This window comes from Hordeum vulgare, unplaced genomic scaffold, assembly GCF_904849725.1.
Source record: "Hordeum vulgare subsp. vulgare unplaced genomic scaffold, MorexV3_pseudomolecules_assembly, whole genome shotgun sequence".
NCBI lineage: Eukaryota > Viridiplantae > Streptophyta > Magnoliopsida > Poales > Poaceae > Hordeum > Hordeum vulgare.
This window is the reverse complement of record NW_025422697.1, coordinates 38901-57237: the sequence shown is the minus strand read 5'-3', so window position 1 is coordinate 57237 and position 18337 is coordinate 38901. Positions and strand designations below refer to the sequence as shown.

General features: G+C 36.8%; 1 protein-coding gene and 4 non-coding genes across 5 annotated transcripts; 2 read left to right on the top strand and 3 right to left on the bottom strand.

Moving 5' to 3' along the window:
• Window positions 1–3739: 3739 nt before the first annotated feature.
• Window positions 3740–3811, bottom strand: TRNAR-UCU. Its single transcript has one exon. It is a non-coding gene; the product is annotated as a tRNA-Arg (tRNA).
• Window positions 3812–8087: 4276 nt separating this feature from the next.
• LOC123422855 (photosystem I P700 chlorophyll a apoprotein A1-like) lies at window positions 8088–11679 on the bottom strand (the record flags this gene model as incomplete). Its single annotated transcript, XM_045107750.1, is given in 1 exon segment — window positions 8088–11679. A coding segment is annotated over 1 exon segment (1057 nt), but the record flags the coding sequence as incomplete, so codon positions are not given.
• A 741-nt stretch (window positions 11680–12420) lies between these two features.
• TRNAS-GGA lies at window positions 12421–12507 on the top strand. The gene has a single exon. It is a non-coding gene; the product is annotated as a tRNA-Ser (tRNA).
• Window positions 12508–13722: 1215 nt separating this feature from the next.
• TRNAT-UGU lies at window positions 13723–13795 on the bottom strand. Its single transcript has one exon. It is a non-coding gene; the product is annotated as a tRNA-Thr (tRNA).
• A 1596-nt stretch (window positions 13796–15391) lies between these two features.
• On the top strand, window positions 15392–15464 carry TRNAF-GAA. The gene has a single exon. It is a non-coding gene; the product is annotated as a tRNA-Phe (tRNA).
• Window positions 15465–18337: the final 2873 nt, after the last annotated feature.

The following is an 18337-nucleotide window of genomic DNA, read 5'->3' as shown; positions in this document are numbered from 1 at the left end:
GGTCAAGGTACTGCTGCAGGACAAGCTGTAGAAGGTATTGCGAGACAGCCAGAAGCAGAAGGTAAAATACGAGGTACTTTATTGCTTAGTCTAGCTTTTATGGAAGCTTTAACAATTTATGGACTAGTTGTGGCACTAGCGCTTTTATTTGCGAACCCTTTTGTTTAATCCTAAAAAAAAAAGTTCTTTCGATTTCGATTAGATACTTTTTTCTTTTTTTAGTAAATTGGTATTTGCTTCCGCAATTCCAATTATATCAATACTTTATTTAATTTACTCCTATTTATTACTCCTGGAATTATCTATTTATCGGGACAGATAATACCGCATTCTAGGAAGGGCTGAGTTGAGTATGATTAATTTAGAAGATATGCTCGCCTTCTTATTTCCCGTCCTTAGTTTAGGAAAGTGGAAAGTTTTTTCCTTTTATTTTAGGAATTTTGGGAACGGAACATTTCAACAAAGGAAGCCTTTCACCGGTCAAACAAGACCTAAGACTTAATCTAAAAGAAATTACTAGATTGAATCTATTTGCATTAAAAAAACCGATCAAAAAAGGGCGAGCGAAGTAAGTGATCGAAAAACTTTGTTCTTTGTTCGTCCTATCTATAAGAGGAGAGCATATGAAAAATGTAACCCATTCTTTCGTTTTTTTAGCTCACTGGCCATCCGCTGGCAGTTTCGGGCTTAATACCGATATTTTAGCAACAAATCTAATAAATCTAACTGTAGTGGTTGGTGTTTTGATTTTTTTTGGAAAGGGAGTGTGTGCGAGTTGTCTATTTCAAGAATAGATTGGATCTATCCGGCTGCACTTTAGAATATTTTTTAGTATTTTTCGGATAAATAAGAAAAGGGTGCACGATCTCGACGAATTACTTCTGAATAAATTCAGAAATCATATGGAAGAACCATAGCATTTCGCGACTCATTGGTAAATCAATTTTGATTCTCTATAAACCAAGAATGTGAGACCATTAACACGGTTAAAGCTAAACTGCTTGAAGTCCAGGCAAAAAGAGGTACTCTTTCTACAACTATATTAGTATTAGTACCGAATTTAAACGGGAAATAGCTAATGTAAAATTTATCTGATATAGAACACTCATATCGATAAAATGGTTTGAACTATTTACTAGAAAAAAAAAGAAGGGGCACCCTGCCCTTTTTTAACCAATGCCGAATCGACGACCTATGTATAAAAAAGAGAAATTTTTTGGATTTGAAGAAAAAAAAAAAAGAATTCTATTAATTTTCATTTTCCATTTATTTAGTTAGTTTTTCTTAATGAAATTGAAATTATTAACTAAAGGGCAAATATAAATAAAGAAACAACTTTGCTGACCATGATATATTTTTATCTAGGCGGAAGAGTCCTCTTAATATTTATCTAGTCTTATATAGGTTTCGGTATATTGAAATATAAACATAAAAAATAAGATAGAGGATAGGCTCATTACTTATACTTAAAAAAAGATATGGAAATTGCTATAGCAAAAAAAGAAAAAAAGGAGCGTGAGAGCCAAATGAATCGAAAGATTCATGTTTGGTTCGGGAAGAGATCATAAAAGTTGTAAACTTACAAAATAATCTACTTTCATTAAAAGATTTATTAGATAATCGAAAACAGAGGATCTTGAGTACTATTCGAAATTCAGAAGAATTGCGTAGAGGGACCATTGAGCAACTCGAAAAAGCTCGGATTCGATTACAGAAAGTCGAACTAGAAGCGGATGAGTATCGAATGAATGGATACTCTGAGATAGAACGAGAAAAAGCAAATTTGATTAATGCTACTTCTATTAGTTTGGAACAATTAGAAAAGTCTAAAAACGAAACCCTTTATTTTGAAAAACAAAGGGCAATGAATCAGGTCCGACAGCGGGTTTTCCAACAGGCCGTACAAGGAGCTCTAGGAACTCTGAATAGTTGTTTGAATACCGAGTTACATTTCCGTACGATTCGTGCTAATATTGGCATTCTCGGGTCCCTGGAATGGAAGAGATAATTAAATTAATTAGGCCTTGAACTTCTACTTTCGTTTAGAATTTAGGCATTATTTTTCCCCTTGCTTTCGAAAAAAGAGTCAAGAAACACTAATGGCAACCCTTCGAGTCGACGAAATTCATAAAATTCTCCGCGAACGTATTGAACAATATAATAGGAAAGTAGGGATTGAGAATATAGGTCGCGTAGTTCAAGTGGGGGATGGGATTGCTCGTATTATAGGTCTTGGTGAAATAATGTCGGGTGAATTAGTCCAATTTGCAGAAGGTACTAGGGGTATTGCTCTGAATTTGGAATCCAAAAATGTTGGGATTGTATTAATGGGCGATGGGTTGATGATACAAGAGGGCAGTTTTGTAAAAGCAACAGGAAGAATTGCTCAGATACCCGTGAGTGAGGCTTACTTGGGTCGTGTTGTAAATGCTCTGGCTAAACCTATTGATGGGAAAGGCGAAATTATAGCTTCCGAATCTCGCTTAATTGAATCTCCTGCTCCAAGTATAATTTCCAGGCGTTCCGTATACGAACCTCTTCAAACAGGGCTTATTGCTATCGATTCGATGATTCCTATAGGGCGCGGTCAGCGAGAGTTAATTATTGGGGACAGACAGACTGGCAAAACAGCAGTAGCTACAGATACAATTCTCAATCAAAAAGGGCAAGGTGTAATATGTGTTTATGTAGCTATCGGTCAAAGAGCATCCTCCGTAGCTCAAGTAGTAACTACTTTCCATGAGGAGGGGGCCATGGAATACACTATTGTAGTAGCTGAAATGGCGGATTCACCTGCTACATTACAATACCTCGCTCCTTATACGGGAGCAGCCCTGGCTGAGTATTTTATGTACCGCGAACGGCATACTTTAATAATTTATGATGATCTCTCCAAACAGGCACAAGCTTATCGCCAAATGTCCCTTCTATTAAGAAGACCTCCCGGCCGTGAGGCTTATCCAGGGGATGTTTTTTATTTGCATTCACGCCTTTTAGAAAGAGCCGCTAAATTAAATTCTCTTTTAGGCGAAGGAAGTATGACCGCTTTACCAATAGTTGAGACTCAATCTGGAGACGTTTCCGCCTATATTCCTACTAATGTAATCTCCATTACAGATGGACAAATATTCTTATCGGCGGATCTATTCAATGCCGGAATTCGACCCGCTATTAATGTGGGTATTTCTGTTTCCAGAGTAGGATCCGCGGCTCAAATTAAAGCCATGAAACAAGTAGCTGGCAAATCAAAATTGGAACTAGCTCAATTCGCAGAGTTACAAGCCTTTGCACAATTCGCCTCTGCTCTCGATAAAACAAGTCAGAATCAATTGGCAAGGGGTCGACGATTAAGGGAATTGCTTAAACAATCCCAGGCAAATCCTCTCCCAGTGGAAGAGCAGATAGCTACTATTTATACCGGAACAAGAGGATATCTTGATTCGTTAGAAATCGAACAGGTAAATAAATTTCTGGATGAGTTACGTAAACACCTAAAAGATACTAAACCTCAATTCCAAGAAATTATATCTTCTAGCAAGACATTCACCGAGCAAGCGGAAATCCTTTTGAAGGAAGCTATTCAGGAACAGCTGGAACGGTTTTCCCTTCAGTAACAAATAAATTTGGCATATCTACTCTTGTTATTTTGCATGTCTACTCTTGTTATTTGAATCATGCAAAAAAGTTTTCTTTGTTTTTAGTTTAGTATAGTTATTTAAAGAATAGATAGAAATAAGATTGCGTCCAATAGGATTTGAACCTATACCAAAGGTTTAGAAGACCTCTGTCCTATCCATTAGACAATGGACGCTTTTCTTTCGTATTTTATTCTTTCTTTTATTCTTTCTTTTATTTGTTGTCTTCTTCCGAGAAAAAACTGTTAGACCAAAACTCTTTTAGGAAATCAAAAAATCCAGATACAAATGGATGATGTATATATCATGCATATATCATTAAAGAAGGAGTATGGGGCCGGTAGTGGGAATCGAACCCGCAACCCCAAGGTTATGAGACTTATGAGCTACCAAACTGCTCTATACTCTTAAACTAAAGAGGGGTAACTAGTGGATAAAAGAGGGTTCGATACGTCCCTCTACCATATCTATACAAATAGAATAGTCCATTTATACAGAATGGTAAAGAGGGCTCCTCTATGATTATCAATTCCAGAAATCCATACAAATACGAAAGGGTATTTTATCCTTACCAACTGGATCTTGTTGCACCCGGTAATAAACATTCATAAACCATTTCTCGAAGTACGTGTCCGGATAGCCCAAAATGTCGATAGTTAGCTCTAGGTCTTCCGGTCAAAAAACAACGTCGATGAAGGCGTGTAGGTGCACTATTACGCGGTAGGGATTGCAATTTTTCTCGCATTTTCGTTTTTTCACTCAAACTCAAGGGAGAAACTTTGCTTCTTATCTTTTTTTTTAAAGATTGACGAATCAAATGATATTTCTGTTCTAATTTCTGCCGCTTCTTCTCCCTCTGAATCAAACTCTTTTTTGCCATAATGTGCCGTTGCTATTATTATCAAGTATACGGTTCTAATCCTAGATGGAAAAATAAATAGAAAAAGAAATTTAAGAAGGCGGATCCTCCCTCTCTATCAAGAGTAATGAACTAGGTGCTGATACAGTACAAAAAAACAAACTAAATTAACCAAACTTGCCTGATGTTGAGGCAATCAAGAAAGCTGCATAAGTGAATATATAACCCACGGAAAAGTGAGCTAATCCAACCAATCTTGCTTGCACAATGGAAAGAGCCACAGGCTTATCTCTCCAGCGAATTAAATTAGCTAAAGGTGTGCGTTCATGAGCCCATGCTAAAGTCTCAATTAATTCCTGCCAATACCCCCGCCAAGAAATTAAGAACATAAATCCAGTAGCCCAAACAAGATGTCCAAATAAGAACATCCAAGCCCATACCGATAAACTATTCATCCCAAAAGGATTATATCCATTGATAAGTTGTGAAGAGTTTAACCATAGGTAATCTCTTAACCATCCCATCAAATAAGTGGAGGATTCATTAAATTGTGAAACGTTGCCCTGCCATAATGTGATATGTTTCCAATGCCAATAAAAAGTAACCCACCCAATGGTATTTAACATCCAGAAAACTGCCAAATAAAATGCGTCCCAAGCAGAAATATCACAAGTACCGCCGCGCCCTGGGCCGTCACAAGGAAAACTATACCCAAAATCCTTTTTATCCGGCATTAATTTGGAACCGCGTGCGTCTAAAGCGCCCTTTACTAAAATCAATGTAGTTGTATGCAAACCTAGAGCAATAGCATGATGAACCAAGAAATCCCCAGGTCCTATTGTTAAGAAAAGCGAATTACTATTCTCATTAACAGCATTCAACCATCCGGGCAACCATAGGCTTCGACCCGCATTGAAAGCGGGGCCATTCGTTGAAGATAAGAGTATATCGAACCCATATGTCGTCTTGCCATGAGCAGATTGTATCCATTGGGCAAATATAGGTTCGATCAAGATTTGCTTTTCTGGAGTACCAAAAGCAAGCATGACGTCGTTATGAACATAAAGGCCCAAGGTATGGAATCCTAGAAAGAGGCTAGCCCAACTTAAATGAGATATGATAGCTTCTTTATGGTCTAACATTCTTGCCAATACATTATCCTCATTCTGTTCCGGATTGTAATCCCTAATGAAAAAAATAGCTCCATGAGCAAAAGCCCCTGTCATGATGAACCCCGCAATATATTGGTGATGAGTATATAAAGCAGCTTGAGTAGTAAAGTCTTGTGCTATGAATGCATAAGGAGGTAAAGAGTACATATGTTGAGCTACTAAGGAAGTAATAACCCCTAAAGAAGCTAGAGCAAGACCTAACTGAAAATGAATCGAATTGTTGATTGTGTCATAAAGGCCCTTATGCCCACGCCCTAATCGACCCCCCGGAGGAGTATGCGCTTCTAAAAGATCTTTAATACTGTGCCCAATTCCGAAGTTAGTTCGATACATGTGACCGGCAATGAGAAAAATAAATGCAATAGCTAAATGATGGTGAGCCATATCAGTCAGCCACAAACTTTGTGTTTGTGGATGGAATCCCCCAAGAAGAGTTAGAATGGCAGTTCCCGCTCCTTGAGCGGTACCAAATAAATGATTACTCGAATCAGGGTTTTGGGCATAAAGATTCCACTGACCCGTCAAAAGGGGTCCCAACCCCTGGGGATAGGGTAATACATCTAAGAAATTATTCCATCGAACGTACTCCCCCCTGGATGCGGGAATAGCAACATGAACTAAATGTCCTGTCCAAGCCAAAGAACTTACCCCGAAAAGTCCTGACAAATGATGATTGAGACGAGATTCCGCGTTTTTGAACCACGAAAGGCTTGGTTTCCATTTGGGTTGTAGATGTAACCAACTCGCTATTAAGGACAGCGTAGAAAGAAATAATAGAAAAAGAGCTCCAGTATAAAGATCTTCATTGGTGCGTAATCCTATTGTATACCACCACTGATAAACCCCAGAATAAGCAATATTCACTGGACCAGCAGCACCTCCTCGAGTAAAGGCTTCCACAGCGGGTTGACCAAAATGAGGATCCCAAATCGCATGAGCAATAGGTCTTACGTGTAAAGGATCCTGTATCCATGATTCAAAATTTCCTTGCCAAGCTACATGAAACAGATTTCCGGACGTCCATAGAAAGATTATTGCTAATTGCCCAAAGTGAGAAGCAAAAATGTTCTGATAAAGACGTTCTTCAGTAATATCATCATGACTTTCGAAATCATGTGCGGTAGCAATACCAAACCAAATACGACGAGTAGTGGGGTCCTGAGCTAAGCCTTGGCTAAACCTGGGAAATCTTAATTCCATAATGCCTTTCAAATCCTCCTAGCCACTATCCTACTGCAATAATTCTCGCTAAGAAGAATGCCCATGTCGTGGCAATTCCACCCAGAAGGTAATGGGTTACTCCTACAGCACGTCCTTGTATAATGCTCAAGGCTCTAGGCTGAGTAGCAGGAGCAACTTTTAATTTGTTATGAGCCCAAACGATAGATTCAATGAGTTCTTGCCAATAACCACGGCCGCTGAATAAAAACATTAAACTGAAGGCCCAGACAAAATGAGCACCTAAGAAAAAAAGACCATATGCAGATAATGAAGAACCATAAGACTGAATGACTTGCGATGCCTGTGCCCACAAGAAATCTCGAAGCCACCCATTAATCGTAATGGAACTCTGTGCAAAGTTTCCCCCTGTAATATGAGTTACCACCCCTTGATCACTTATGGTACCCCAAACATCCGACTGCATTTTCCAACTGAAATGGAAAATGACTACCGAAATTGCATTGTACATCCAGAATAAACCTAAGAAAACATGATCCCAAGCAGATACTTGACATGTTCCCCCTCGGCCAGGCCCATCGCAAGGAAAGCGAAAACCTAGATTTGCTTTATCGGGTATCAAACGGGAACTCCGAGCAAATAAAACACCTTTCAAAAGTATTAATACAGTCACATGTATGGTAAATGCATGAATGTGATGGACTAAAAAATCTGCGGTTCCTAATGGAATCGGTAACAAAGCCACTTTGCCACCTACTGCTACTAACTCGCCGCCTCCCCACGTTAAGCTAGTACTTGTTGTTGCACCAGGAGCTGTTACGCCAGGCGCAGTAGCATGGATATTTTGTACCCATTGAGCAAAGATAGGTTGTAATTGTATGGCGGTATCCGAAAACATATCTTGTGGACGGCCTAAAGCACTCATGGTATCATTATGAATGTACAAGCCAAAACTGTGAAAACCTAGAAATATACATACCCAGTTAAGGTGGGATATGATTGCATCGCGGTGTCTAAGGACGCGATCTAATAGATCGTTGTATCGAGTAGTTGGATCATAGTCTCTTACCATAAAAATTGCTGCATGTGCAGCAGCACCGACTATTAGAAATCCGCCAATCCACATGTGGTGTGTGAACAAGGAAAGTTGTGTACCATAGTCAGTAGCTAGGTATGGATAGGGAGGCATAGAATACATATGATGAGCTACAACAATGGTTGTAGAGCCTAGCATAGCTAGGTTAAGAGATAATTGAGCATGCCATGACGTTGTTAAGATTTCATAAAGACCCTTATGGCCTTGTCCTGTAAATGGGCCCTTGTGAGCCTCCAAAATATCTTTAAGTCCATGGCCAATACCCCAGTTGGTCCTATACATATGACCTGCGATTAGGAAAAGAATAGCAATAGCTAAATGATGGTGTGCAATATCGGTCAGCCAGAGACCACCGGTTACTGGATCTAGTCCTCCACGAAAAGTCAGAAATTCTGCGTATTTGGACCAATTTAAAGTGAAAAAAGGGGTTGCTCCTTCGGCAAAACTAGGATAAAGTTGAGCCAAAAGGTCCCGATTCAAGATAAATTCATGAGGAAGTGGTATCTCTTTAGGATCCACCCCAGCGTCAAGAAATTGGTTAATTGGTAAAGATACATGAATTTGGTGTCCCGCCCAAGAAAGAGACCCAAGTCCTAATAATCCCGCTAAGTGGTGATTCAACATGGATTCTACATCTTGGAACCAGGCCAATTTGGGAGCGGCTTTGTGATAATGGAACCAACCAGCAAAAAGCATTAACGCTGCAAAAACCAATGCACCAATTGCAGTACAATAGAGTTGTAATTCACTAGTTATTCCAGATGCTCGCCAAAGCTGAAAAAAACCAGAGGTTATTTGGATTCCTCGGAAACCCCCACCTACATCACCATTCAATATTTCTTGCCCTACTATAGGCCAAACTACCTGAGCACTGGGTCCAATGTGAGTAGGATCACTTAGCCATGCTTCATAATTGGAAAAACGGGCACCATGAAAGTACATGCCACTCAACCAAAGAAAGATAATGGAAAGTTGCCCGAAATGAGCACTAAAAACTTTTCTAGAAATCTCCTCCAAATCACCAGTATGACTATCGAAATCGTGAGCATCAGCATGTAGGTTCCAGATCCAAGTGGTAGTATCAGGGCCCTTAGCTAGTGTTCTTGAGAAATGGCCGGGTCTCGCCCATTCCTCAAAAGATGTTTTTACAGGATCCCTATCCACAACAATTTTTACTTCTGGTTCCGGCGAACGAATAATCATTAACTCCTCCTCTTTCCGGACAAGACATACAAAGAGACCCGCCAACTGTCTTTTTTTTTAGTGAATCTTTGAAAGATAGATTTTGAAAGATAGATTTTGAAAGATAGATATTGTGATTAGTTCTTTTCTTTACTATACTACCACCCTTCTTTTTTTTTAGTTATTCACTGGAGCAATTATATATTAAAGTCAATCCGAGGCAAGTGTTCGGATCTATTATGACATAAAGGTTAGGTGCCTAACGGACATTGTTTATCTTGAAAAAACAAATATTTCTCGGCGTAAGAAAAAATCTTTTTTATTTTAAATTTAAGAAACTAGTGTATTTTTTTTTAGGGCATAAGCTCCTATCTATATCTACTTTCCTTGAGCATAATATAGGGTTTTTTATTTTTTATTTGATTCTAAATTCCAAGATAACTCATTAGAATTATTAATAAGATGGTTCTAATATATTAGCAATATTTAGATTGGCCCCCTTTTTTTTATTCACTTTATTACTTCTATTCTAGACCCTATCCCTATGGTTTATTCTTATGAAATATCTTATAAAATAGAAGGTATAAGAAATGGATATAATGAAATTCTTGATTCGATCTTACGACCTAATTTATTTGATTAATGGATCAACAACCAAACCATCCATTTTAGGAAAAAAAAGGAGCATGGTCTTATTCAAATTCAAAGCGCTTCGTAATCTTCAACCAGTTTTGTGCTTCAATATAATTTCCCGGAGTAAGCGCTATAGCTTGTTTCCAATATTCAGCAGCTTGATCAAACCAAGCTTCCGCAATTTCCGAATCACCCTCTAGAATGGCCTGTTCTCCTCGGTCGGAATAGGCAGTTCCTTCCCTTAGAACCGTACTTGAGAGTTTCCTACCTCATACGGCTCAGAAATTGCTATCTTAATTTCCCCTATCTTAACTGAATTCGATTTATCAAAAATCGATCCAATTTGTTCTTGTGTTAAGCAGAAGAAATTAATTACCTAAGTTTCAAACCCTAATTTTTCTCAATAATTAGTTTGATCTTTTTTCCCACCTTCAGAAGAATGAAGCATAGATAGATATAGAGCCTTCGTTCAAATTTTCTGAAAGGTAACTATCCCGGTTTCATATATGAAATCTCTATAGAATCCTTGAAAAAGACTTTTTTCCATAAGAAAGAAAAAAGAACTTACTATCTTTGGGATCTGATACTACACCGCTGCTTAATCCCTTAGTGGATCGGCTCTATTACATAAGCGGATTCCTAAATTTTGCCCCATATCATGGGATAAGTAAGCAGTTTTTTTTAGTTGTATCGACCCAGTCGCTCACTAATTGATCTTTACGGTGCTTTCTCTATCAATTTGAGAAACTTTATCCATAGAGTAGTAGTATAGGCCATACTTTCTTCGTTTTTTGATTCTCGTGAAGTGTCCTTCCTTCCTACAGCTGATAGGGAAAAATCGTTGTTTTTACGATCCCTATGTAGAAAGCCCTTTTTTCCAGTATTTACTAGAAAATTTGATCCTCTCTTTTTTTGTCTTTCTATAGTGGAGATAGTCGCACGTAATGACAGATCACGGCCATATTATTAAAAGCTTGCGGTAAGAAGGGGTTTCGTTCTAGTGCCCGGAAATAATATTCCAAAGCCTTTGTATGCTCTCCATTGCTTGTGTGTATAAGGCCTATGTTATAGAGTATATAACTTCGATCATAGGGATCGATTTCTAGTCGCGTAGCTTCATAATAATTTTGCAAAGCTTCCGCATAATTTCCTTCGGATTGAGCCAACATCCGTTACGGTCGTTCATTCTATTCAAAAAATCTCCGTTCCAAAACCGTACATGAGGTTTTCATCTCATACGGCTCCTCCCTTCTGTACATAATAGTACTAAGCGAAATAATCTTAATCTATAGAATCAAAATAGAATTAGTCCCGTCTCATTATGAACCGAAAGGGGCTGGTATTTTTCCAAGAAATCTCTAGCCAACCTTCCCACAAGAGGTTTTTCTTAACACCAATGAATTCTATTAATGCTAGAGGAAAACGATAGCTCCAATAATTTCTTTGTTCTCAACGCCTCCTATTTAGAGGAATTAGCTACTTCAACGATCTTTGATGGTTATAGGGGTATCCAAAGTACAAACCTGATGGTTGTTTGTTATCCCAACCATTCTTCCCAGCCCTGATACCGATCAGGAAAGGGGTAATTTCTACCAAAGTTTTTCTCTTGTTGATTCCTATTTCTAGGTGTAGTGCTTTTCTCCCCTATGCTGCCTACGGATACTAATAGAGTGGCCTGTAATCCATACCATACCATATCCTGTAGGTGTAACCTTTCGCTCAATACTCAAATCTACAATTGAAGTATCTGAAGCCGCATCAATCGAGGATACACGACGGAAGGAATTGTTAGTTCGCCTCACCTTCCCGAAGCGTGGGTTTGCTTGCTTTACAAATTTGGTTCTCTCTATGCCAACCCCTTTTCTTTTTCCTAAGACTGAGGTATAGGTAGGTCTAAAAAAAAGCAAAAAAAAAAAGAGTCAAATCGCACCATCTCTATAATAAGTAAATGCCTTTTTTTCTCCTGAGGTTGTCGGAATTATTCGCAATAAAATATTGGCTATAATTGAGAAGGTCTTATCAATGAAATTTCCATTTACACGGGATCTAGGCATAATTCCCAAGCCATTCTATATAGAATTGTTTTCATTCCTTCACAAAATAACATAAAAACAAACACATTCGATTCTTATAATTATAAATAGATTGATCCATATGCTCTAAATCCATATGTTTTAAATGGATAAGAGAGATATGGATTTTCCGCTCAGCTCAAATTGTATCCTTTTCCTTCTGCTTGGACACGAAGAGATATGCAATATTTGACTAAGACTGGATTTCATTCCACTTTCCTATTTCTGAACAACAACTTATGTCATCAACTATTTCGTGTTTTCAAAGTTATTAATTGTCTCATACTCTATTTTTGATTTCAATGGTGTAGCGTATCTTATGCAAACGGAATTCTAAGGTTTCTTTATTTTATTATGCAATAAGAAGAATTCTTGCATTCTCTTTTTCTTTAGTTGCGGGAAAACCTAAATTAAAACTTTTATTTTATAGCGAGCGCAATTTCTAGTAAAAAATCCTGTATCCTTCCACCTAGATCAAAAGGAATTTTTCCAATAGAACTAGGGAACCCCCGAGCGGTTGCGGTTGTACCTGTACTGCAGGAATAAGAAAACTCGCTATTCACTCAGTTTATTTTCCATAATAAGTTATGTAGGAAAGATGGCCGAGCGGTTCAAGGCGTAGCATTGGAACTGCTATGTAGACTTTTGTTTACCGAGGGTTCGAATCCCTCTCTTTCCGTTTTTCTTAATTCATCAACGTTAAGGATCACAATGTATCAAATCAAATAGCAATTTATTCCAGTAATAATATCTTATATTATCTTATTTTTATTTAATAGAAATTAAAAATTCTCTATAGCAAATTACTGTGGTATGTAAACATAGAGGAAAAAAGCAAAAAGGATCCTAATCCTAGGGTTAATCAATTTTAGCTAGTTGATGGGAAAATACGAATTAATGGTAATGGTCTTAGGGCTATTTAGTTCGGGGAAAGGGGAAGGGGAAGAAAATTCTATGAACCTTTCCTTTTTTCATTAAGTTCAAGTCTGACGAGAGTAATATTCTACAACTAACAACTCATTTATTTTGAGACCGACCCACTTCCTATCTAGGATTTTATTTACTAGTCCTTTATATTCCAATGTGTCAATCGTCAAATGGCTTGGCAATTTCCCCGGGTCCGATGAAGCAATATAATTTTGAACCAGACCTTTTGATCTTTGGTTATCTTTCGTAGTAATAATATCTCGGGGTTTGCAACGAAAACTTGGTATATTGACTATACGGCCATTAACTAAAATATGTCTATGGTTGACTAATTGGCGGGCCCCAGGAATGGTTGAAGCCATACCCAATCGAAAAAGGATATTATCCAAACGCATTTCAAGTAATTGTAGTAAAACCTGGCCTGTTGACCTTTTTGCTTTTCCAGCGATATGTACATATCTAAGTAATTGTCGTTCTGTCAGACCATAATGAAAACGCAATTTCTGTTTTTCTTGAAGACGAATACGATATTGCTCCTTTTTCCCAGAATTGAATTTTTTTTTAAGATTACTTCCGGATTTAGGTGTTTTTCTAGTGAGTCCTGGTAAAGCTCCCAAACGGCGTATTTTTTTTAAACGAGGTCCTCGATAACGGGACATGAAGACTCCTTTTTTTTATTGAAATTTCATTTTACACAATTAATTTCATTGTATTTACATTACAGAATACATCGAAATTAAAACTGAATTAAACTACAGGATAAACAGAGTAAAATCAACTAAAGTACCACAAAAAATGGAATTTCATCAAAATCTGTATTTTTTGTATTTTTTGTATATATATTATTTATTTTATTGTTTTGTATCTAGCAAAATAGTAAGGTAAAAAACATAAAAGATCCTGGATTCTCCATTTAATTCGGAAAAAAAGAGATTCTTGTTCGTAGAACATCGATAGAGAAAAAAAAAGCCGACTATCGGATTTGAACCGATGACCCTCGCATTACAAATGCGATGCTCTAACCTCTGAGCTAAGTGGGCTTACATAACGGAAATAGTGTAACAAATAGAAATAGGTATAGTATAGGAAATCCGTAAAATCTCAGATATTAGTTATTACTCTTAGCTATTAACTAGTTCTAAATTTGAAGTTCTACTTATAAAAAAATACTAAATAAAAAAATACTAAAACTTCTTAAAGATAAAGTTAGCTTGATATGCTTAACTATAGGATATTTAAAAAGAAAATTATAGACTTTATGGGTATTTTCATTCGATCATTATAGACTTTATTATTTGTTAATAATTTGAGGATTAATATTTCACTAAGGGGAACATAAAGTCAGAGTAAATAAAATTGATAATTCTGATTAGAAAAAAAGAATAAATATCCAGCGTTATAGTATAATTTCGAATACTATAAAAAAGTAAGACGGGAGGTGGGGGAGATAAAAAGTTTTGGATATATTGATTCGGATTGAATTGCAAATACATCAAGGATAGAATCAATGTAATTCAGAATTGCAATAAGCAAGCGGGGTCTCTCAAATAGAGTCGAACTGAACTGCTAGACTACGTTGAGTGATGAACTCAATGATTCAAAAAAAAAACTAAGAGATGGATGAAATTACACAAGGAATCCTGGTCTCAAAGAAGAGGGAAGTGGGGATATGGCGAAATCGGTAGACGCTACGGACTTGATTGTATTGAGCCTTGGTATGGAAACCTGCTAAGTGGTAACTTCCAAATTCAGAGAAACCCTGGAATTAAAAAAGGGCAATCCTGAGCCAAATCCGTGTTTTGAGAAGGGATTCTCGAACTAGAATACAAAGGAAAAGGATAGGTGCAGAGACTCAATGGAAGCTGTTCTAACGAATCGAGTTAATTACGTTGTGTTGTTAGTGGAATTCCTTCTAATTCTAAATTAGAGAAAGAGGGGTTTTATACTTTATACATTTAATAAACACGTATAGATACTGACATAGCAAACGATTAATCACAGAACTCATATTATAATATAGGTTCTTTATCTTTTTTAAAATTTCAAAATAAAATTCGAAATGATTATGAAATAAAAAACTCATATCATAATTTTATTTTGAATTATTGTGAATCCACTCCATTCGAATATTGAATAATCAAATTCTTCAATTCAAATTCAAAGTTTTGAGAACTTTTAAAAAGAAAGTGGATTAATCGGACGAGGACAAAGAGAGAGTCCCATTCTACATGTCAATACTGACAACAATGAAATTTCTAGTAAAAGGAAAATCCGTCGACTTTTTAAGTTGTGAGGGTTCAAGTCCCTCTATCCCCAAATCCTCTTTTTTTTTCTTTTTATCAATGGGTTTAAGATTCATTAGCTTTCTCATTCTACTCTTTCACAAAGGAAAGGAATGCGAAGAGAACTCAATGGATCTTATCCTATTCATTGAATAGATTTCTTTTTTATTAGAGTATCGGCAAGAAATCTTGGTTATTCACTCTATTTTTAAGTATTATTTAAGTAAACCATGCACAATGCATAGGGCTACCCCCCCCCTTTCAAATTTTGAATTTGAAATACTTTAATTGATTTTTTAGTCCTTTTAATTGACATAGATACAAATACTCTACTAGGATGATGCACAAGAAAAGGTCAGGATAGCTCAGTTGGTAGAGCAGAGGACTGAAAATCCTCGTGTCACCAGTTCAAATCTGGTTCCTGGCAGAGAAAAAAAAAGATCCACCGAATAGGTATTGATCCAAATACCTCGAGATGGATTGTGATACATATTTATTAATAATATATAATATAGATAGAGTATGATTTATTCATCTAAGTGGATAAATCTATAATATAAATATAGAGGCACTTCTTTTTAGAGAAGTTTTAAAATATACCCTTTCTTTATGATAAGGAAGGGGGTGAGATTAGGTTCCCCTTTATTTTTTTGCGTTTCTTTATTTTGTATTCCACTATTCCGACGAATATTTTTTTAGTCTTGCTTATCTTTATCTTATCTTATTTTCCTAGTTGTGCTAAGTCATGTGCGCGATACAAAGTTCCTGGTAGAGAACTTCTTTGAGTCATCCTATTTTTCTGTTCATATGAAGGAAATTAATATGTGATTTTCAAAATAGGGGAATCCAAATGAAACCCTTTTTTGGCTCAGTCTATCTGGAATGCTTTTGTATAATAGGAATTAATTATAAATAGGTATTCCGTTTCATCTAGGAAAAGAACCTAAAAATATTCCTTGACTTGAATAAAATCTGGAGTTGTGTTGTATAAGTGAGCACGAATTTCTTATCATTCAATGAGCATCTTGTATTTCATAAAAATTGGGGGTTATATAGTCCTTACGTAAGGGCCAGCCTATCCAACTTTCAGGCATTAGGATACGTTTAAGGCGCGGATGATTATCATAAGAGATTCCCACCATATCATAAGATTCGCGTTCTTGAAAATCGGCACTTCTCCAAATCCAGAAGACAGACGGAATTCTAGGATTATCCTTTTGGGCAAAGACTTTTATGCAGACTTCTTCTGGATTATCTATACCGTATTGTATTCTTGTAAGATGATACACGCTAGCTAAAGATCCACCGGGTGCTACATCATAAGCACATTGGGAGCGTAAATAATTATAACCATATACATATAAAATGACAGCAATGGAATCCCAATCCCCTGCTTTTATTTGTAAAGTCTCTATTCCTCGGTGATCAAAGCCCAAAGATCTATGAACCACCTCATGTTTGACTAGCCAATTAGATAACCAACCCTGCTGCATTGTCTTCATCTCTCCCTCTTTGTATAAATATTTCCCATTTCGGATGCAAGTTTGAAAGATTGCTCTGCTTTTTCTTTTTCTACACAAAAGAGCCCCCCCCTCCTAATTCACTAATTTGTAGGAAGGTACTGGACTTTTGGATTTTAAAAAAGTTTCAGAAGATATATCTAATGTCGATGGTGATTGATAGAGCAATTCTTGCTCATAAGTTCCTGTATGAGTACTGCGCCTAACATAAAGCTTGTGACTGGTAGTAAAACATCTTTTTTTATTTTGAGATAGAGTTCGATCCTCAACTATTTCTCGCGATATCTTCTTACGAAGTTTTGTTAGGGCATCTATAACTGCCTCCGGTTTAGGAGGGCAGCCCGGCAAGTAGACATCCACAGGAATTAACTTATCAACTCCCCGAACAGTACTATAGGAATCCGTACTGAACATTCCCCCTGTAATAGTACAGGCTCCCATAGCAATGACGTATTTTGGTTCAGGCATTTGCTCGTATAATCTCACTAAAGACGGAGCCATTTTCATTGTTACCGTACCGGCTGTTAAAATTAGGTCTGCTTGCCTAGGACTTGATCTTGGTACCAATCCATAACGATCAAAATCGAATCGTGAACCTATTAATGAAGCAAATTCAATGAAACAACAACTGGTACCGTATAGAAGGGGCCATAAACTGGAGAGTCTTGACCAATTCGAAAGATCATTTAGTGTAGTTGAAATAACAGAATTGGAACTTGTTTGGTCAAGTAAGGGAAACTCAATCAAATTCATAACTGTCTCAATAGAATCTTTTCCTTCTTTTTTTTTGTCTAAATATTCAGTTAAGACCATTCCAAGGCTCCTTTTCGCCATGCATAAACTAAACCGACAACTAAGATAAGCACGAAAATCAAAGCTTCGATAAAAACGGATACACCCAATACGTCGAAACTCATTGCCCAAGGGTATAGAAAGACGGTTTCCACATCAAAAACAACAAAAACGAGCGCAAACATATAATAGCGTATTCGGAATTGTACCCAAGCCCCTCCCATGGGTTCTATACCCGATTCATAACTAGAAAGCTTCTCTGGTCCTTCACTAACCGGGGCTAAAAGCCCTGAAATCGAAAATGCCAAAATAGGAATAAGGCTTGCTATTATTAGAAATGTCCAAAAAATATCATATTCGTGAAGCAGAAACATAATGTACTCCCATTAATGTGGAATAGGCGGAACTTAAATTAGTCAATTCAATTCAGCATTGTCAATTTATCCAGAACTTCTCTCTTTTCCTCGGTGAAACAAGAATCTTTTTTGTTCAAACAAAAGCGCTTAGTTTAGCCTTTGTTTCCTCTGTGCTGCATCTTCTTTAAAGATTCATCCAATGGAATCCCAACTCCCTTTCTTTTGGATTTCCATTCTATTTAGATATGGTGTATGTAGATCTAATTCTTATATAAAGAAAACTTTATCGTTTCACTTTGTCTCGCTTTCTCTAGAATCTCTATAAAAAAAGAATAGCTCTATCCTTTATTTACTATTTAATAATAATAAGAGACTATTAAATAAAAATGAGAATACTACTAATTAGAATAATTAGAACCTAATTAAGATAGTAGGACTAATCTATGCAGTATAATGAGAAGTAATACTATAAAAATAAAAATAAAGAACTCTATTTCAGAACTATGAGACAGAATATTCTGTTTTCTTATTTACTCTTTACTTTATTTTTTCTATTTTTCGTTTTTCTTTTCCTGTCTGTATGATTTTGATTTTCGATGAATGAGCCTTTGGTAATGCTTTTATCTCTATTC